Below are 22,547 nucleotides of genomic sequence, written 5' to 3'. Positions count from 1 at the left end.
ACTTCAAGTGGAGTTCAGAGTGCCAGTCCAACATAAAAGGGTAACAAATTGTGTAACGAATACTGTCCTGCAGCTCATTTGGCATTAAAATAGTAGCTAGTGTGCCACTCTGCTTGAAGCACACAGATGTATAACAGCACAGTCTCAAAGTTGGTAAGGTGAAAGCTAGACATGATACATGATTTGCATTTATGTTCTGTTCTTGTTACACCATCTAATAACATTACTTGCTGCCAGGCCATCTACTAGAGTGTTTTAATTAAGACCTCCTTCAGAATGTAAGGGTCATGCAAAATGAATGAAAACAGCAGGCTAAATTCAGAGATGATGTACATTAGAGTAATTTACACTTCAATTAAACAGTGCAATTTGCATAATAAGAGGCTGCAATAAAGAGCTGGTGGCAGGGATAGTAACCTAGATTCTACTTTAGGATTGTTTACAGTTTTCTTCTCCAGCCCCATCCTGTCTTATATACAGTGAACTATTCAACTGGCAGCTTCTAGTATCATGTTCTTTTACTAAATCAACAAGCACAAGGCTTTAGAAACAATGTTTTTCAATAGGTACCTAACAGAAACAGTTTTTTTTGTTGTTGTTTTTTTGGCAATATACTAGAAAAGTACCTTGAAGTTCCTAACGAAAAAGTGAACTTAGAATCATAAAAAAAATTTGGATGTAAAAGACTTTTAAATCATAAAATCCAACCATTAAGCTAGCACATCACCAAGTCCAGAACTAAACCATGTCCCTAAACTTAGAAAAAAAGTATCAGAACTGTAAGAACATACAACTATAGTAAATAAGGCTCCAGTGGTAATGGCAAAGAACTGGTTCTCATGGTCTGGCACATGCCACCAGCAGCCTTCTGCCCTCTTAAGGCATCATACTTACTTGTAGAGAATTACCTGTTTGAGGGATTATCAGATTGGTATCACTGTACAACAGTTTGTACTGATTTAAAACTCTAGGGGATGTGTTAAATGATGTAATCCAAAGGTGCATATGACACTATAGTAGTTGATAAGCTAGCCCTAGAATATATTTACAAGCTGAATTGTTTATGTAATTTTTATGATCAGTCATGTAAGGCTTCACAAAGGCCAGAAAAGAACTGCATAGTTACACCTGCTTTTAGGCACTTACTTAACACAAATTTTTTAATCTAGTTTTTATCCATTCTAATCAATACACAGATATGATTTATTCCACACGTGCTTCTCTGTCGCAGTGTGATGTAACAAGATTTTACAGCACTTCCTGTATCACCCAAGGCTTTGATGAGCTATGTTTCAGAGCAGCATCAAGTACAGCCAAGACATCCCAAAAAGGATTAGGACTGTACAGCAGCCACTGACCGATGGCACTTTTCTTTGGGGTCATCATTGACTCTTTTCCAAAGTTTTTTCCCCAGACTGATTCACTGTCTCAGTTCACCACTAGATGCAGTGAGAACTGTTGCTTTTCCACTAAGTCAGTCGACATCTGATAATTTTAAATAGAGAAGAAACAGCAAAGTTACTGGATAAATTATGTCAGCAAACTTCAAACATGCCATACAACTTTTGAACTCAGGAACTTGAAAATGGGACTTTGGCAAGTTTGCAAAACCAGCAAAAATCTTTTTCAGTACAGGATCAAAAACAATATTCATATTTCAGATAGCCAATGCTAGAGGCACAAGTGTAAGGGGGAATGTTACTGATAAAGAAACAATCTCATTTTCTCTACATGAAAAATAAAGAAAAGCAATTATAAAACAGACATTATAATGGTAAAAGACAATACCAAACAGAAGATTTGTCATTTATCTGTCTTTGGATCATGGCCACAGCATTGGTAAGAGATGAGAATGAGATTATTGTTAAAAAACCCCCTCTCATCTATTGTTCTCAAAATGTACTCTTTTTATCTTCAGTTCTCTTGCAGAAGGCTCTTTTTTTGTAACTATTTTGAAATGTGCTTTTTGCCCTAGGAGGAAACTCAAATGAGTGATGTGCATTTTAAAACCAGGTAAGTCATTTGTCTTGTCACTTAATCCTGACAACAATTTGCTATGACTTTATTTCTTACTATAAGGATTTTTATATGTGTCTTTTCCTTTATCTCTGACACGGGTCTTGTTGTAAGGTGTGTTCTTAAAAGGGACAGACTTTCACCATGAAAATATTAAATCTATAGTGAAAAGTCATGCTGCAAGTAAAAAATCACTCTTAGGAATAAAAGTGTAGAAGGAATTACTCACTATATATGAATAAAGCTGGCTAGAATCTCTCCTATTCTGCAACATGATTTTATAGGGAAAGTAATTTTTGGAAGGTACCTAGAGATAGTGTAGCTTAATTCCCAAAATTTTCACCTGATCCTTCTCTCCCGTTACATATAACAGGAACTACTGAAGCTCAAGACAGTCTGATCGATGTAACTGAGACCATTTGTGTTTCCTCTAGCTTTATAACATCATTTGAGAATGCAGACATTCTCGCTTACTGCTCAGCATGTCCATAGAAAGCTTTCCCTCTCCTCTACTGGCTGAAAAGGTATAAGGTATAAAGTAAGCACCTTATGAAAATTAAGTTCAAAGATAAAAGCAAACTATTTTGATCCCTCAAACTGACTGAAAATCTTTGAAAAGTATCATTTTGTCATGGATTTATACTTTTTACTACTCTTTAAGTGAAGGATAATCACATTTTAAGATAATATTTAACATTTTAACAAGAAAATACCATCTAGGAAATACAATTTTTGTTAATTGTGGGAAGAGAGTATCACAACCAAAATTTCAAACTCCTCCAACTGAAAATCTGAGCATATGTCAGCATTTAGAGAGATTATAGGAAGAGACTATGAACTGTAACAGTTCTACTTTTTTCTCCCTACACATTATGTCTATCTATATGACATTAAAAATTTGCCATATCCTTCTTTCTTTCAAATTCCTTATACAAGTGCATAAAAGTGACTGCAAAAAGTATGTTAGGTATCAGAACTGTTATTGATTAATCTAGAAACAAAAAATACAGATGAATAGAAAACATTATTCAAGAAAAAACAATACAAGCCAAAGTCATAAAGTCATAGAATCATAGAATGGTTTTGGTTGGAATGGATCTCTAAAGGTCATCTAGTTCAACCACTCTGCAAGGAGCAGGGACACCTCCCACGAGATCAGGTTGCTTAGAGCCCTATCGAAGCTGGCCTTGATCTCTTCTGAAAATGGGGCATCCACAACTTCCCTGGGCAACTTGTACCAGGGTCTCAGCACTTTCATTGTAAAAAATGTCTTGCTTATATCTAGTCTGAATCTGCCTTTTTTTAGTTTAAAACTGTAACCCTTGTCCTATCACAACAGGCCCTATGTCTGTCCCTGTCTTTCCTTTAGGCCTCCTTTAAGTATTGACAGGCCACAATAAGGTCTCCCCAGATCCTCCTCTTCTCCAGGCTAAACAGCCTCAACTCTCTCAGCCTGTCTTCATAGGAGAGGTGTTCCAGTCCTCTGATCATCTTTGTGGCCCTTTTCTGGACTTGCTCCAACATCTCCATGTCTTTCCTGTGATGAGAACTCCAGAGCTGGATGCAGTACTCCAGGTGGGGTCTGACCAGAGCAGAGTAGAGGGGGAGAATCACCTCCCTTGACCTGCTGTCTTTGGATGCAGCCTAGGACATAGTTGCCTTTCTGGGCTGCAAGCACATATTGCTGGCTTATGTTGAGTTTTTCAACCACCAGTACCCCCAGGTCCTTCTCTGTAGAAGTGCTCTCAATCCCTTCATCCCCCAGCCTGTACTGACACTGAGGGTTGCCTGGTATCAAGCATCTGCATCTGTGGGCTCTCCATTCTGCATCCTATTGCACATGTGAACTGCTTTGCTAAAAGATCCCATTAGATATGGATTCCAGCAGTGCAGTGGATTACTGGTCTATACAAGCACTTACTGTCTTGGTACTACAGCCAGGAGGAAAAGAAATATGCAGTTAATTCTCTATAGATGCCCATGATTTACATAACTTGTAGCCAAAAATTAATCTGAAAAGTTCTAGCTGGAAAAAAGATATGTAAATCACTGGAAAACTGTAGCCTAATTAAGAAAAAAACAAGGAACAATCTGTTAATATATAGTTCTTTTAAGATACAGCAAATGCTGAGTGTTCTAAGTTATGAGCTGCTACACATTTGTAGTGGGAGAAAAATATAATTATCACAGTGCTAACTTGGTTGGACAGCCTACAATTTTTGACTGTGTTAGATAGTATTAGTGGCAGAAGAAATTGCAGAGGAAATGGCATTTAGGGTCAAATACAATAATTCAAGAGGAGCTTTAGACCTTTCCCAGAAAATACTTAAGTGGGCAGAATTCATAACAACTTCAATTACCAGTTCTAGCAAAAGTCTGTGTCATATTTACTCTTCTTTCTTCTCCTTGCAGAAAAACACATTTTACACAGTGACAGATAAAAGTTAGCAGGTCCTTTTCCTTCTGAGAAAAGTTTCATTTTGCTTGCAATGTGCATTCCAGTTGTCTGTATGACTTTATTTTTTTAGCCAAAGCTTTTGAAAAGGCTACAGTGTCACAAATAAATGCTTTCAGATGAAAAGCCAGTAGCTAACTAGCAAAACTGCACTGAAGAACAACTGCATTTTAGAAGTCAGTCCTGCACACAGTAGGGGAGGTTCTTGGGCAGTATAAATCCAAACAGCTCTTATCACAATGGTGCCACAACATTTTAGAGAGGCTGAAAATGCCACACTCTTTTCGTCAAAGTGTGCAAAAAAGAGGTTCAAAATTTAAATGTATCTTTAGCAAAGAACTGCATCAAACTCCAAAGCATCTTTGAAAACCTCCAGAACAAATGTTGAAATACATTAAACAAAATACAAAGCAGCAGGAGACAAGAAAAAGAGGTGACCCTTGTATTCTTCTCCCTCCCCATAACTCACAAGTTATGTAGGCATGATTGGTGCACAATAAGCCAACAAAGTTCCCATTTTTCGGTACTAATGTTGCTGGACATCTGTAAAAATTCTTTTAATGGAAGTATATTTTAAGGGCATGAAAATTCTTCCAGAAATGTGCTTACCTCTTCCAGAGCAAGGTAAATTAGAGTTTCCTTGGCATTTCTTAGCACTTTCCTCAACTGACAATGGACAAGAACGTGGATGTTCACACTTCTTCCCAGTCCATCCTTCTTTGCAGTCGCACCTTCCACAATTACACTGTCCATGACCTTTGCAATGAATACATTTAAGGATTACCCTCCATACTGATGACAGGTATTAAAACCTCATGATTAAATGAACTCTATCAAAGCTGTGATTTCAATAATTCACTGTATCTCCTTCTTTTCTTTCTTTTTTTTTTTTTTCCCCCTGAAAATAGCAGTGGTCTATAATTTCATTTGAGCCACATTTCCTTTTGATTATTTTTCTTAAGGGATGTTTTGCTACTTGGCACACACTCCTCATATGAAATGTTGGAACAGTGCTTACAAATACACAATTCACCACTGTCTGGAAAAGTGGGGCTGTCATAAGGCAGTATTTAATTGACCTTTATGTTCTTTTTCTACCACAGTTGCCTCATACTCTCTTAGTAATATATCAATGCCAGCTTTTATCTACTTGTAATCATGATCCACCAGAGACTAGCAATGTGACACCAATTCCAAGCCTCAAACCAGTGTCTTCTACTAAATCCTGATGTGCAAATAATGAAACACTGGACATAATCAATTCTCATTTCAATAGGGTGCTGGATGTGGTCTTGTTATCTCCTTAGCTAACTTGGCTCTTCCTGACCATGTCTGAGCACAGCAACATAAACACACCTTTCGTTGTGTGAACTTCCACCACAGGTTGGGGTGAGGAAAAGCAACTGAACTCCACAGAAGATTTTCTGGAAAGTTTCTTTTATAAAATTAAGACAGCCAAAAAGTGGGTGCCAACGATTTCCTCTATATGAATGCTAACATATCATATCAAAACCAAGCTATTTGCCCAGCTTCATCATGAGCTTAATGCTCTTTGCATAAAGCAGTGAGATTCTGGCAATGTTCCTTTGACTGGATGAGGAACTCTTGAGCATCAATAAAAACATTCCTTGTCACAAAATCAAATATTTATTTTCATGAGCTTTGACAGCAGGTTAGTTCTTTTCTCACAATTTTCACATCGTCATGATTCACTGGACACAGGACCCCAAAGCATTGCTCTGATGTCCACTTCTCTATACAGGCTCTTCTTGAAAGGCAAAGCAACACAGACTTCATATCTCTTTCTAACCGTACTTGCATTTTAAGATTGGCTTCTATTATACTTCTAGAACACATGCATTTATCACTTCACTAGAAGAAAATTGGGGGAAGCAAGCATTCCACAAATTATCAAACTAGTTCCCAGAATAAAAGTCTTAATAATTTCACAATTGCAACTTTTCTTACATTAGTTATTTTTTTTCCATTAAAAACATTAAAGGCTTTCCTTGTTTAGAAGGTAGATTTAGATTAGACATTAGGAAGAAATTCTGTACTATTAGGGTGGTGAGACACTGGCACAGGGTGCCCAGCGCAGTTGCAGCTGCCCCATCTCTGGAAGTGTTCAAGTGCAGATTGGATGAGGCTCTGAGCAACCTAGTTTGGTGGGAGGTGTCCCTGCTCATGGCAGGGGTATTGGAACTAGAAAATCTTGAAGGTGCCTTCCAACCCAAACTGTTCTAGGATTCCAGGATTCATGTGTACTTGCTGACAGGTTGTGAACTGGACATATGTTCCCTAATCCAGATAGATATTTATGAGAGGATGATGTCCTTTCATATAATATATTATTTGCTAGAGCCACAGCAAAGGACCTAATGAGATGCGGGAATGCAGGAATTTTCTTATGGACACCTTTTTTTCTTTCTATGTCAAGTCATGAAAGCTATTCTTTCTTTAAAGGAAGAGAATCACTTTACTGTTGTGAACATCTCTGAAAGAAAATCATTCAGTAACAGACTGAACAGCACTTCAGGTGTTAAAAGAAGGCATCAGGTTGCCAATATGAGGCATTGCAAATTGACAGGCATCCCAAGCCATAGGAAGCTTCCAGAGAGAGCTGATGTTGTGTGTTGTTAAATACTCACAGCAGGGCTGTCAATTCCTGTCATTTGTAGTTTATGAAATAAACAATAGCATTTCATTCAGTTACAATAACACTCTTTCCAAATAAACGTTATTTCCTATCATTCCAATCTGCCACTCCGGACAAAGTGATTTCCTGTCTCTATCTATTAGGTAGGCAGAACAAGACAGGAGAAATTTTGCATCGACTCCATTTGACAAAGGTTTTAGGAGAATTGTATTATTTTCCCTAATTTGACTAATCCCTTATGGATTAATCCTAAATAAATTTTAAAATAATGGTGGGAAAAATGAGGATAATTTGCAGACATACCTAACACATGCACTGTTTGTGCATTGAATAAATTTATTCCACATAAACAAATAAAAAAGCTTCCAATTACAATTTTGTAATTATGCTATTAATTCTTTGAATTACTATGCTAGTAAATCTTTGAATTGAAGATTATATCTGTCTGCCACAGTAAACCAAAATTAATACTTGTGCATCTTGTCCAGTTCTGACACAGAACTAAACTGCAGAATTATATGACATTATTGAAACTGCTACATGTGAAAGAAAGAGTTTTACACAGTCTGTTTGAGAAAGGCATACTTGGATGGCCACGTGGGACTAAATTAGGCATTTCTAAAACATAACAATACCTTAAAGGAGGTTGTAAAGAGGTGGAGATTGGGCTGTTCAATTAAGTTTCAAGTGATAGGACAAGAGGTAATGGCCTCTAGTTGCTCAAGGGGAGGTTTAGATCAGATGTTAGGAAGAATTCCTTCACTGAAAGGGTTATCAGGCATCGGAACAGGCTGCCCAGGGCAGTGGTGGAGTCACCATCCCTGGAGGTATTTATGAGTTGTATAGACATAATACTTAGGGATATGGTTTAGGCTGATGTTTGGACTCTTGATCTTAAAAGTCTTTTCCAACCAAGGTAATTCTGTGACTCTGTAAATTTTTTGCTGATTACATAGAAAAACTAAGCTATAGTTCAAAATGAGTTGTAGTTACATCAAGCAAGCCATATAAGTACCTTCTGTATCTCATAAAATTTGCTCATTTACAGTTATGTCTGTGTAATAAAGAATAGTCCTTAATTCAATATCAAATGGCAATATCTTCCCCCCAACTCCTTTGTAATTGTCCGTAACTTCTTACACTCTGCTTCCTTACAACCCTGGGCAGCAGTAGCACCACTGGCAATCATGTCCAGGAAAGAGGGAGCTTATGCCCTGTTTCAGTGATGCAGCATTAGATATAGATCCCACAAGTTTTCTTTAGTCTTATTAGCTTTGAAACTCTTGTGTTCACCCTTAACTACAAAACACATTTACTGTGTTGGTTTTTAGCTTTTTATTCCTTAGCTGATGCTGACATCAGTCCCCAAGTGCTAAAAGCATACTCTGCAGCACAATAATACATTCAAAAATTGACAACATCCCAAAATCCATCCTGCTGCTCTCATGACTGCACTTCTACATCCTTCCAGTTTATTAATTAAATAAACCTTGATAACATTCATAGGCAGCTGAAACATTAACAAGCAAATTAACCCACTGCAAACATTGAATGGTTGGCTGGATGTTAGCTAATTTGAATATAATGCTCTGAACTACAAGTAGAAGGAAAAAGGAAGGTAAAAGTGTTTAAGATGTACAGTCAGTTATGTGTAGCTGAACCAAATATTCGTATTTTCTACAATATATGCTTGACTTGTTCTCAGGTCAATTGGTATTCTCGTATTTCTCCCACTCACTTGTCCCTTCCTTGCCATATAACCTGAAATAACAAATGAAATTTGATCTAGCAAATTTTCAAATTAAAACTTCCCCAAGGAAGAATAACGCTCAGTACATGTTAAGACAGAAAAATTAGAATTAGAGCCCTAAGGAAGAACAAGATCAAACCAACTCTATATTATTGTTATAAAAGTACACATAAATTCCTTTTCTATGTATTCCTTACCTGAACAGAAATCATCAGAATATCTATCATACACTGCCTTGCAGTTCCTTTCATCACACTCACAAGTATCTCCATGAATATCTCCCCAGTCACCAGTTGGGTCCACATCATGGCATGTGCATTCTCCACAGACACACGTGCCTAGGAAAGAGAAGAGGAAAAAAAAACAAAAAGGAAAAGAAAAAAAAAAAAAAGGAAGAGATGGATTAACTGAGCAATTTAGAGTAATAGTTGTTTGATTATAGGAATTTACACTTGTGATGTTTTTGCTCTCACTGGAGTTCAGTTTCAAAGCTGCATGTCTTAGTCATGAATGTATGTTCATCTTGTATGACTAAAGACCTTCTATGATCATTTAGTAGCAATATTTTACACAAACAAGTTGGCTTCCTGTTCAAGTTTCTTTTTGCTATTGGGCCTTGTTAGGAATCAACAGAAAAATATAGTGCACAGAACAGTCGTAAATCTTTGACATCAACAGTAATTTGCCCTGACACTAATGACAATAAAATCAATGCTGTTTAAATGACTTGGGCTTGTGCACAGTGGATAATTAATGATTTTTAAAGCATAAACACTTAAACTCAAAGGGAATCCAAATTCTCATCCAGCTGAAAATGTCTGGGAGGTAATTCTTTACCTAAGAAGAACATTAGCAGAGAGCTAAATGAAAATAATACTTTGTCACTTTTCCTATGTCAAGCTTCAGGGCCACACCCTGTTGTTTACAACACAAAGGAAAATGCAAAATATGAGAGAGATACTAATTTGCCACGATCTTACACATATCCTACTTAGGAAAATTCAGAAGAAAAAACAAACAAACACCAAATAAGACTGTTTCCTTATTCAGAAATTCAAATATGCTTCAGGGCCACATAGTCACTACTTCTTCTGAGGTGCCAAAAGGCACAAAGAAGCACCCTAGCCATACAGATGCATGCAGTTATTGTCCTAGAGAGCAGTTTCACCTTCTGCTTCCCCACCAAAGCTTTTGTCTTCTTATTCAGATTACTCTGAAAAATAAAATGTATTTGAGGGAAACAGGACAGGGTGACCAAGGAGTACCTATAGATAGGGGCACATAGTGCCTGCATGATAGTTACATGAAGCCTCGAGGAAGAGCTGCTGCCCTGTTTAGTGCTAAAGCCACCAAGACAGGCCCTGAGACATTTGCATCTGATTTTTTATACTTTCACAATTCAGTGACATTACTGAAGAAGGAAAAACAAAACCAAACCAAACCAAAACCAAGCAAACACAAAAACACCACCCCCCAAAAAACCCCACCAAAATAAAACACAAAAAGTACCAACCAACCAACCAAAGACCCACCAAATAAAACACACACACACACACAAAAAAAACCATAAAAAACCAAAACAGAATATGAGGGAATTACTCTGGAGAGCAATTAAACATTCCAGAAAATTCAAAACGTATTTGGGTTGGCTGTCCTAGCTATCAGAATGAGAAGCCCCATCATACCAAAGTTTAAAAAATCTAAAGGTTCACATTTGGTTTCAGCTGGTTGACTAGACTGTTGGCGGAAGGACATAGATAAATTATTCACCTTAGCTCTGAAGCAGGCTGGACAGCAAGGTTAGCCTTCCTATTTAATTTTTTGAAGGCTCAGGACTGACAGGATGAACTGCACCTATGTCACAAGATGTATAAACCTGGGTAAATAGGACTAAAGAGAGTAGAAATACTGTGTTGGAAAGCAACTTTATGTAGTCAAAAGCCTACAGAATTTTGATGTGGATAAAATAACAAATAATGAAAGGCTAAAAATATAGCAGTATCCCGTGAATGTACCTTTGTATAGGAGTTTATAGCTATTCAGAATATCAGCTATACTATTTATTCTCATTTTCCTCAATTAGAATGTAAATTAAAAAGATACTCGCACATTAAAATTTCAAATTTGAATTAAAATTGCTTTAACAACAAATTAGTTGACAAGAAACCACTTCCTTGATGCAAATAAAGCATCTGCTCTAAAGCAACTTCAACATTTATTGTTTCCAGAATTCTGGAAAAAAATGTACTGCTAAAGTTCCAAGACTAAATGAGCCTACATAACCTCTGTATTTGAGCCAATCTTTAAATTCCTTGATAAATAACAGAGGTTTCTACATGCTCTCAGGATAATGAAATGTTCACACTATAGCAGCTTTTGTCAGTAGAGATGGTTTTAAGAGAGGTATCTATGTGACTTGTGCTTATGTTCTACTGTAATTATTCTGAACTACTGCCAAAACATACGGTTTTCTAACTCTTTATCCAATGAACCAAACATAACAGCTAGTGAAAAGCAAAAAGCAAATTTACTCTGTGCTATTTATTTTTTTCCCAAAATAGCAAAAATGGACAGAAGTGTAAAGTAAAATTCAAATTCCTGAACTGTGTGCAAATAAAATCCCATGTAGTTAGAAATATTGAGTGAGGTCTACTTTTCCAGCTCTCTATGCATCCCACAGCAATGCTACTGAACACTTCTTAGTTGTTTTTTCAGGATGCAATGGAAATGAAAATCTTCATTTTTCATTTCACCAAGTGGAAATTCATTTTCCTTGTTCCAGTGTGGGTCCTAGGTCTTCTTTAAGGGTGAATTGACACACAGTCATATTGGCCTTACAGCATCAATCCATTCAAATTCAAATATCTGGCAATACTTTATTTTGCAGGATAGGTCTCTCACCAAAGCACACATACTAGCAGATCACTCTGCTCAGTCTTACTACAAATATGAAGGATGAGAACAACTTGTGTCAGCTTGATCCCAAAATGGGTGTAGATGAGTGTAAGCACAGGTATCTTCCCACCCACTTGGAAACATGCATCCAGATTTGGGATAAGTGAGAACAAGCTAGAATCTATCAGCAAACACAATCTATGTCCCACTGCAGAAAATGTATGTTGTAAAATAAAAGCAAGCTACATAAATAGATATGCAGAGAAGGAACGTGTAAATGACACACCTCTGTTGCTGCAGATTTTGCCATCTGGAGATGTGCATCTTTTCTTGATCTCCCAGGGGGTGATGTCACACTGGAATTCACATTTATCTCCATGCCAACCGGCCTCACAGTAACAGTTTCCACAGTAACACTTTCCATGGCCTTAACCCAAAACAAATTTTATACAGTGAGAAAGAGGCAAGTTTTTAAAAGGCATTAACAATTTAACTGTTTTTCCTTTATATTAAAAACTTTTAGTGCTAGACTCAGAATAGAAGTAATGCCTTCATAAAATAAGACAAATAACAAATAATACACACTAAGAAAATACCATCAGTATTTTTATATTTGCAAGTGTAATTTTTGAAACTTTATAGGTAAATGTGGGAGATGGCAAATGTAAGAGTTAAAATTTAAGCACAGATTTAAATGTTAAGATAGAACACGCTTGCCCACCATACTGGGCGTGTCTGAGAATTCATTGTGTGTTCTTGACTCCTCAGATAATTCCAGCAGCGGGACCTTGATTTACTACAAACTGTCTACATTGTATATGGCTTCCCTGCTTATCTGTTAAGAAGATTTTTGAACATGGAAAAAACAGTTCATGAAATGTACAAATTAGTAAAATTAACCTTTTAGATGTTCGTTTAACAAACCAAGTATCTCCCAAAAAGATAGTTGGGTCACCTGAAGGTTGGTGAAACCAGCTCCTGAACATTTTGATCCAGTAAGGTACTTCTTCTATGTGCTTCAGTGACAAAAAGCAATTAAATTAAGTAGCTGCAACTCTTTCTAATCTTAAAGCCATAAGTTAATTCTTTACTAGAAGGATCAAGTCAGGATCTTGCCTTTTTTTCCTTCTAAGTATGCTAAGCTTAGCAGACCTGGTTGTCTCTGTCACAGTCTGTTCAACTTACATTCTTAATATCAAGAGTGCAAGTTTAGACCTGTGGAATAAATTTTTTTCCATTAGACACTACATTTTCATTACAACTGATTGGTTACACGCCAGAAAATGACAGAAGATAAAAATGCCATCTTACTTAGATAACTAAACAACAAAGACAGCCTAAAATAATGCTTATTGCAAAAAGGTTGTTCTTCAACAGTGGACAAGAAAACAAGGGGGAAATGGTGGAGTAAATTTATTTGATTGACTGGAAACTTTTTGCAGATTAAAACATCGCTACTTCATTCTTCACTCACACTTGTATAGTCCTCAAATAAATATGAGTTAAATGATAAAATTTGACACTATCTCTTGCTCTTGACTGAAAACAAAAATCACTATCAGAGAAAAAAAGCCCTAGACAAAGAAGATTAGGATAGAAGTTAATTTGCTAGAAATCATTAATCTTTATTTAAAAAAAAACAAACACAAAACCAAAAAACAACCAGAGTTTATGCAGCCCTACTGAAGAACTGATTTGCCAAAAAAATGCAGTCCCCTTGTGCAAAGATCAAAATGTATGTTATCCATATCTCAGCATGGCATCATATGCTTTTCCAGGATAGAATGCCAGCTCACAGCAGCAGGCTTTCAAAAGCTGTGCAAATAAAAGTTTTTGTTTTTTCATTAATTTGATCCTCCTGAGTTGGCTTTCCTTGAAGACCATTAAAATCTTCAAGACCTGCATATACACTCGAGGGCATAAAGACTATGTAGGAACTAAGTAGGTGCTACACAGAGAGTGAAAGTGCAACAGGCCCGCATCAGTTTCACCCTGTCTGTGAGGAATATCCAGGAAGCATTGCTAGCCATTTTTTCTGTGTAAGGTCTGGTTCAACATATGGTTTTATTAGGAAACAAAGCAAAATCTAACTCTCATAACTTAAGTGCACAAACTTCTCAGCTTAGTACCTTGACCAAGTCAAGCACACCATTAGTTTATACCCTATATTTACTTTAGAAGTACATAGGGTATTAGGGCTTTTATAGTGGTAAATCACAGACCTTAGAGACTGGAATCTATCGAGATTTTTTTGTCCTTTTATATTAGCATGGTTTGATTTCTGCATACACATAAAATTATTTTTTTTAAAAAGAGATGTATCTGGTGTGTTTTGGAATATGGCACCACTGGATTTAACAAATGGAAATAAAAGCTAAGAAAAGCCTAACAACAGAAGGTAGCAGCAAGACAGGTGGGGGAAAAAAAACAACTGACAAAAGCAGCAGAAGGAGAACTGGAACTGGAGCAAAATAAATGTAAATTCTTATCATATTTTATACTATATGTATAAGTAAATAAATACAAATTATATCATTGGCACATAAGATTATTATCCTCCACTCATTTTATTTTAGGCCATTACTGGAAATACTGTATTCTACTTCTGGATTTGGACTTCAGATGAACAGGAAAGCTCAAGAGGGACTTTTTACAAGGGCATGTAGCAAGAGGACAAGAGGTTAGTTTCAAACTGAAAAATATTTAGATTAGACTTCAGGAATAAATTCTTTACTCTGAGGGTGATGAGACACTGACATAGGTTTCCCAGGGAAGCTGCGGATTCCCATTCCTGGCAGCGTTCAAGGCCAGGTTGGATGGGGCTTGGTGCAACCTGGTCTAGTGGAAGGTGTCGCTGCCCATGGCAGGTGGTTCATGATCTCTAATGTCCCTTCCAACACAAATCATTCTGGGATTCTATGATTCTGTTTATCCACATTTAAATCCCTACTTAATCCTGGGGAAAAAAAAAAACAAACAACAAACTTTTTGTCTTCAAAGGCACTTTAAAAAATAGAATTTATTTTGTTCTCTGTGTAAGGATAAAGACAGATAAAGATATTTTACACAAGTACTCTCTCTTGTTATACACATACGTAGAGAAAGCACTATGACCAGAGTCTGAGTAGTCTAAGAACAGTTTTGAACCCTACTATACGTACAGAGAGGATGCATGTGTATAGCTTGAAAACTACTTTTAGCATCTTCTGCCTCAAGGACAAGCCTCCCTACTAACGCAGACAACAGTATGTATAAAGCTTTAAATGGTGTGCGTTGCACAATATTACATTTTGGTTGATTTTCTATCTACCAGCAGAGTTTATTCCATCTTATTGTTTTGCCCTTCCCATCAGAAATGAAATTTTTCTTAATTCATTCCTTCACCTTTTTATCTTCTAAATTTCTTCTGAATTCTCACCCTGTTTTTTTTCTCGTTCTTTTTAAATTTTGCTTCCTTGACAAAATTCTTAATAATTTATTTTTCTCTTTTGTTTTGTTGGGTTTTTTCTCTGTCCTCCATCTTGCTCTCACCCATGCCACAAAGCATTCACATGTCTTATATTCTACCAAAGGCAAACACAAAAAACTATGAATTACCTGAGTGCATTACCTTGTATAATCCTCTTTGCAGTTCTTCCAAAAAGAGAAGGCTGTCACAAGATTTCTTCATTCTTTAAACTCCTGCTTAGCTTATTTTTGTATCTGAAATTCCCACTTAAAATTTGCAAGCTAAATTATAGGAAATATGGCTACTTTTCTTTTAAGTCACACATTCAGTAAAGACATTTTTTAGGTCCACACAATTAAATTATTTTATAACAGCTTGTATTAATCTTCACCATCCTTCTTGTACTCACTAAAATACATACCTGTACAAATCTCTTCTGTCTCTTCATCTATGCATTCTCTGTCATCACATTCACAAAATTTACCATAGACCAGTCCATCTCCTTCCGAGTTGGCACATTTACACCTGCCACACTGACATGTGCCTGTAAACATTGAAGACAGTATTCAATGACAGCAGTTTATTGAAAGATTCTCATTAGTCCATCAAAGATGGAGCATATTTTATTTCTGAGAAGGGTGAAATCTAAAGATCATTGAGCCAAATAAAGACAGAGAAAAAATTCTTATCAACAAAAAGCCAAATCTTAACTGCAACTAGATATAACATTCAAGTGGTTCATTTTTAATAATAAGCATCATATTTCCCAAGTAAAATTAATTCCTTAATTAGTGTCTGCTTTCATATAACTGAGGTATGAAATTTTCTTTGGAAATCATATCTTCCACCTACTGAAAGGAGAAAATTTAGCTTAGTCATCTTCTCAAGAAAGAAGCCTGGTTCTGTTCCATTCCACAGCCATGTTATATGAGATTTGAGGATTAAGATTGGGATTAAGATTTTATAAGTATAGTCTTGTAGAAAAAGCCAGAAATCAAAAGAAAACATTGCTGAGGAACATCTGCATAAAGACCTTATGATCAGAGGTCTGGAAAAAAGGACTCAGGCTAAAAAGCAATTACCAGAGCAATATACTATTTACACAACAGACAAGATTATTGAGGAGAAATACATTCATAGCATTACTAAACAAACCATAAGTATTATAAGAGCATATCAACAGTTTTACTGCAAAGTGCACGCTTTTGCAGCGTTATTGATGCCCACATTAGGAGTTACTTCATTAATTTGAAGAATCGTAGTAACATCTAGAATAATATCTTGTAATTTCAGAACCAATCTAACTTTAAGCTTTTAGGGCTCATTTTTCTTCAGTTTGTAGGTGATGTCTCAGAAAAGAATAGATGTAGCAAAATGTTAAGAGCTATATCAGACACTTTTGCTAATGTGAGCCCAGTGAGTGGTTTAAGAAGACAGGTCTCCCTGTGATTCTCCCCCCCCCAACTCCCAACTCCCAAATGCTTTAGAAGTGTAGACCTGTTTTTTCTCAAAACATAAAACATGACAGAAAACTTATTGACATATGAAAAGCCAGAGTGCTCAGAAGATGCAAAGGATGGAGGTGGGTATGTAAACAGATCTCTCTTCTGTCACCTCTGGTCTTGTTGCACAGCACATGTCCTGGTTTGAGCCAGGAGGAAGCCAATTTTCTTTTTACTGTTTTTTTTTTTTTTTTTTTTCCTGCAGCGAACTCTTTTAAGCACTCAAGTTTTCCAGTTAGTGGACTGATAACACTGGAATGTTTATGTTACTGCTGAGACACCAAGTACACTTTGCTCTGCTTTGGATATTAAAGGAGCAGAAAAGTTTTATCTGTAACCCCCCTGTAGGGAGCAGTGGACAACACAGATGGCAAATCTGGACAAAGAGAGCATTCCATAACATCTACATGGCACTTGGTAGTAATAATAATAATGTCAGGGATCACAGAAGTTGAGCCCCTTCCTTCTTCTTCTTCCCTTCTCTTCCATCCATGGCTGGTGTCCAGGGAGGACTCCATCTCTCCGTCACTGTTGAACCCCAGGCCTGTGTGTTCCTGACACAACTCTCCCCTCAGCTCCTGTCTGCTGTGCTCTCTCTCCAGCAGCTCCAGGACATTTCAGAACTGCTCCCAGCTCAGGAGATGCCATGGGAGTTGCTGGGGGTGAGGGAGGCAATAGGGTTTCGCACATTTCTGAACATACTTGTATATATTTGTACATATTTTCTTTTATCATTAGTATTTAATTAAAGCTGTCTAGTTTAGTTTTAAATCCAGAAAGTCTTTCTGCTTGTTATCTCTCTCCTTCCCTACCTGGCTGGGAGGCGGAGAGGATCGAGAGCTTTGTTGTCGCTGGTTTTATTGCCAATCCTGAGTCAAACTGTGACAGCACATTTGCTTCTTAGTCTTTGGAGTAAGGTTGCTCCCTCACCTCAGTGGCTATCTCTCTCCTTGACCCGTGCTCCCAAACAGAAAAAGTTTGTTTTCTGGCTACCAGGGAAGGAAGAATCCGCCCTTTTCTCTCAGAGAGTCTATCTGACCTGGACTGCAGCTGCCAGGACAAAGCAAGCAGCTGCCTTCTCCTCCTCCTGAATATCTTCTAGTTTGGAACATAATACATGATGACACAAACAGCCATAAATACACGCATTATAGAGTTATAAAGTCAAAGAGGCAAAAGTACAACACAATCATGTTAGAAACAAAAGTATTACCATTTGTGTCATATAAGACACTCTCTTTCCCTACCTCTATCACCATTATTAAAATAAGTGTAGGAAATTCCATTCCTTCCCATACACTAGAAGGGGGAATTGATCATAAAGAATCTCAGTTTAAGTAGGATGCGTCAGCAGTTCTGACAAATTATTAGGAACAATTGAGTCAGAAAACTTAGGTGGATCTTGGCTGGTTGATTTAAAGAATTGGTCAGCTGCATGACAGTAGAGGACTGTCTTTGCAACAACTCATGTCGTTCCTTCCTGAGCTTGGATCCCAAAGGCAGTGTTGGCAGGAGATGAAAAGGTGATCCCAGCAAGACAAAATACATATGGCTACAGCCCATCAAAGTTAACTAACCTCCCTAGCCAGTCTCATTGGAATTCCTGTCCTGTTTAATACCAGCAAAACCTAAAGCATTTACTCTTCTCCTCATCTCACAAACACTCCGCTCTTAGTCACTTTTGGTGGTTGTTCAGCTCCATTTGTTTTCCTGTGAAGACTCAGTGATAAACAGACTGGAGCCACTTCTCGCCAAGGAAAGAAAGAGGAAAGCATTCTTGTTTAAGAACTTCAACTGATCACAAAGAACCATGCTTATTTTTGAGAGTCGATTTCTCATGTAGGTGTCTCTCATTTGTTAGCCAAACAATCATGAGTTTCATAATCAATATTGTTGTCATAAATGACATGTAACATTTACTCAGTATGCTCTGGGCTTAAAATTTATATCAAGTTGGTCTCACATCTTTGTTGTGAAGGTCTAGCTTCTCTGTAGCAAGTCTCACAAATCCTTTGGGTCCTTTACTCATCTCAGCAACTACCTTGTAAGAAATTTAGTTTTATGAAAATGTATGGAACCAGACCAAAAATACAGGGCAGGAACAGTGAGCAGAAGTGGATTCTTGAAACATTCTGTCACTTGAAAATCAATTTAATGGAAAAACTGGAAGGCAGTTTCTGGTCTCAAAACTTGACTGTTAGCAAATGCCTTTCAAAATATTACTGTTCTGCAGTGAAGCCTTCTAAAAGGCTGAGACTTTTTCCTCTGATTTTTTTTTTTAAGGAAAGGACATTCTTTTTAAGTTAGGACAAGTTATAAAATTAAAGAATTAAATAAAAGTGAGTTAACAAATCAGAGAAGTCAAGGCAGAAGTATCCCATTAAAATGACTCTCTATATCTTCCACAACTGTTTTTAACAATCATTGTTACAGCTCAAAAGTGTCTCAAGAAGTTGTTCAGTTTAGGAATGTCCTGGAAAAGTATTTGTAAATGCCATTTCTGCATGCTATAAACACAAACAACAACAAAAATTACATCACTTTCTGTGTTCATGCCATTACCATAACCTTTTGATGGGCAAAATACATGACACAGCTCCAGTTCCATTTACCTAAAATAGCTATGGATAAAACTGAGAACTAAAGTAAGCATATTAAATCAGTGCACATCATATGCACAGGAACAGGCCTATTGGAAAATTAAATACTATAGTTATATAGTTATCAATATATATAACTATATATTATAGTTATTTCTTAGTCTGTTGAAACATACTCTACGAAATTCCTAATTAGAAAAGATTCTGAAACAAACAGAAAAAAAAGATATGCACTGATTCTCAAGGTAACATTGAGAGAACATCAAGCCATCAAAATGACAAAAGACATCTTACCTGCACCAGAACAGATGATATCTTGAGAATTCTTGCACATTTCATTGCTTTTCTTCCGTGTAAGATTGCAAGTAGTTGGATACTGACAAGCTTCACCATACCAGCCTTCATCACATTTGCACTTCCCACAGTCACACCTTCCATGGCCTAGCAATGGAAGGAAAGAGTATGTTGAGTCTTTTTTTTCATTCAAAAGTGATATTTTTTAATTCAGCTTTTAATATAGGTTCCGTCAATTATGGTTTTAAATAAACATGATTAACAGATTCACTTTATGTAGTTCATATGCAATTAAAAATAGGAATTAATAAATCTGATCTTAAATATGAGAAGACATGAGAAATCACCATGACTTTAAACCTAATGTATGTAATTTTTGTAGGTCTACTAAGAATTCTTATTTTAAGAAAGAATACAGAATTAACACAACCTGTGTAAACAATGGCCTTTCTTGCTACTTTCATCTCTTTCTCATTTCCATATTTGTCTACTGTTAACTACTATTAACAACACAAAACTCCAAGTGCTGAGACTCTGTTCACCTCCTTGGCCAGCTGTAGGCAAAGAACAGCTAGAAACTGCAGACTGAGGACACAGAATTAGCTATGGAAGTACAAACCCTGAAAAGGATGGTGGAGAGGTCCAGCTACAGCAGCAAGCAGTAACTCCCTAGTGCAGCAGCAGCTGCAGCTCCTACCTCTACTAAAAGGTGTGAGTCCTCCTTTCTGAAGCCTCCTCTGGCTACTGGTTCCTCCAGCCCTCTCCCACGCACTTAGACTCTATTGGGTTGCTGCTCCAAAACTGAATTTCATCTCAAAAATTGACACAATGTTGGCAATGTAGCATATTTTGATACTCATAGGACTATATTTATTTTTGAGTATTTGCTAAGTGTGAAATATCTTACAGAACCAATGCAGCTGCTCAGTCCATTAGGACATGGCATGCTAGCCTTCTACCATTTGAATAATACATTGCTTAAAATTTGTAGTATATCTAACAGCATGAAGTAAGTTCTTAAAAATTGTTTTGTTTTCTTTAAAAAAACAAATATGCAGATGAATTGACTATTTACACTATTAATGTTGCACATTAAGTATCATTTTCCACACTATATTCCAGTTGCAAACTTCTATCACTTAATTCTTTAGCATCCCTTTACAATTTTAGGTAGTAAATGTGAATTGCAGATCTTCTGAACTACAATATTCAGTTTTAAAACAAAAACCTTATTAATGTATATCCGATTGTCAGAAGATTCCCTTCCAATCACTACATCTCAAATGTAGAATCTTAATGCTGTCTAATTGTGAAAATACAGGCCCAGTGTGCTGCCAATAAGAAGGAATTTAAATAACTATTGTAAATAGAAAATTTTAAAGCAAAACAGGAGTATCTTTTGTTGTGCAATAAAATTATGTTTTCTTTCCAAGAGGGTCCTAAGACAAGATACAGTTCAACAGCTGAAAAAAAAACATAGTTCAAAAACGTATGAAAGTTAGTTCTTGTTTTAAAACAGGAGTTGACACCTTAAGAAATGCTGAATAACTCTCTGTTGGTCAAGGGCAAGGGAAAAAAAAAAAAAAAGGCTATAAAATATATAACAAAAACCTGCTCTTGTCATTGCTCTGCTTCACTGGCTTCATAAGCCATTCTGGAAAATGGTGGTAAGTCCTGGGGTAACTTAAAAAACCCAAAGCCAAAACATAACAATCTCCTGAAACTTTCCTTCCACTCAAGGATTACTCATCACAATGACTTTGCATTTTCCATGTTAGGTGCTCTTGCGATTTAACATTTTGATGTCTGCTGGTGAAGAAAAGATGCTCTAACAACAGGATTGATTTTCCTGTTCCCATGCCTAAATGACAATGGCAGAAGCCACTGCTGTTCAGTACTGATGGCCCAGCAGCATTAACCTGTCTCAGAGATGCACCAATCTAATATATGGTGCATAAAGCCAAAAAATTAATTTCACTTAAAATTCATACAGTCTAGTTAAAGAAAACTAATAAAACACTTCAATAAGAGTAGCCATACAGAGTAGTTTGGTTTTATTGAACAAGAAAACACAAAAAATCTAAAATTAATTAAATTAAACTAAGGTAAACACTGGAAGGTCTCTTGCACGCAACTCAAAGCAAGCAGGAATTTAACTAATATGAACTTGCAAGACTGTATTATTGATTTTCACCTTGACCACCCCCTTAAAATATTCTGATTATGTCAATTGGATGTATTTTTCAATTGTAAAAGGCAATGTTCTGCCCAAAAATTTGGATGAAATGAGTACTGAAGAGTAGAAGGCCATGAAGCTATCTGTAATAGCTTGGTTAACTCACTGTATCTTCCCTGTGACATAGATGTTGCACTACAGCTGCAAGTCAGTCTGACTTAGTAATCCTCTTCTTACTTCCCTCATCTACATGTACCAATCTTAAGGTCTTCCTCATGATAAAAATACTGATGTGATGAACTATAAACCAAGTATGTAATAAACTGCAAGAAAGTTACAGTTTGGTTTCAAATTAATTTCAGAAAGGTTTGTGTAGTATCCCTTTCATGTGTATCACCTTCAGTATTATTTAGATAGAAATCAATATTATGGAATCTTAAATAAGGAGTAATTAGAACTGTGAAAGCTGTGACATTATAACTTCCCAGAAAATAAATTCAACCACTAAGGGATAGATCCATGCATCTGAGGATGCGACACATACCATAAGAAAAGTGAGCTACAAGACTTTATTAAATAGTTGGTCAAGAAAGCTGTATCTAGAGTAAGTGATGAGACATTAATTAATTTATTTTTTTCAAATGGCTGGAACATGATTAAATGTTAAACAAAAATAAATCAGAATCGCACTTTAAAGAAACAGAAAATAAGGGACATAATGAAGACTCAAGGAAGTACTAGAATTTTTTTAAGAA

At 36.5% G+C, this 22,547-nt stretch overlaps 1 protein-coding gene across 1 annotated transcript in view; it reads right to left on the bottom strand.

Annotated features, from left to right (window-relative positions):
- ITGBL1 (integrin subunit beta like 1) overlaps positions 1 to 19,735 on the bottom strand; it is a 72,550-nt gene extending 52,815 nt beyond the window's left edge. Inside the window, exons 1-5 of the mRNA XM_051630578.1 lie at positions 19,617 to 19,735; positions 15,642 to 15,764; positions 12,059 to 12,199; positions 9,075 to 9,215; positions 5,081 to 5,227 (exon numbers count right to left, since the gene is read on the bottom strand). Coding sequence (XP_051486538.1) covers positions 5,081 to 5,227; positions 9,075 to 9,215; positions 12,059 to 12,199; positions 15,642 to 15,764; positions 19,617 to 19,656 — 592 coding nt within the window. The 5' untranslated portion in view covers positions 19,657 to 19,735. The remainder of the gene's footprint in view (positions 1 to 5,080; positions 5,228 to 9,074; positions 9,216 to 12,058; positions 12,200 to 15,641; positions 15,765 to 19,616) is intronic.
- Between the last annotated feature and the right edge of the window lie 2,812 nt (positions 19,736 to 22,547).

Source organism: Apus apus, chromosome 1 (genome assembly GCF_020740795.1).
Source record: "Apus apus isolate bApuApu2 chromosome 1, bApuApu2.pri.cur, whole genome shotgun sequence".
Taxonomy (NCBI): Eukaryota; Metazoa; Chordata; class Aves; order Apodiformes; family Apodidae; genus Apus; species Apus apus.
This window is presented reverse-complemented; position numbering and strand designations above follow the sequence as displayed.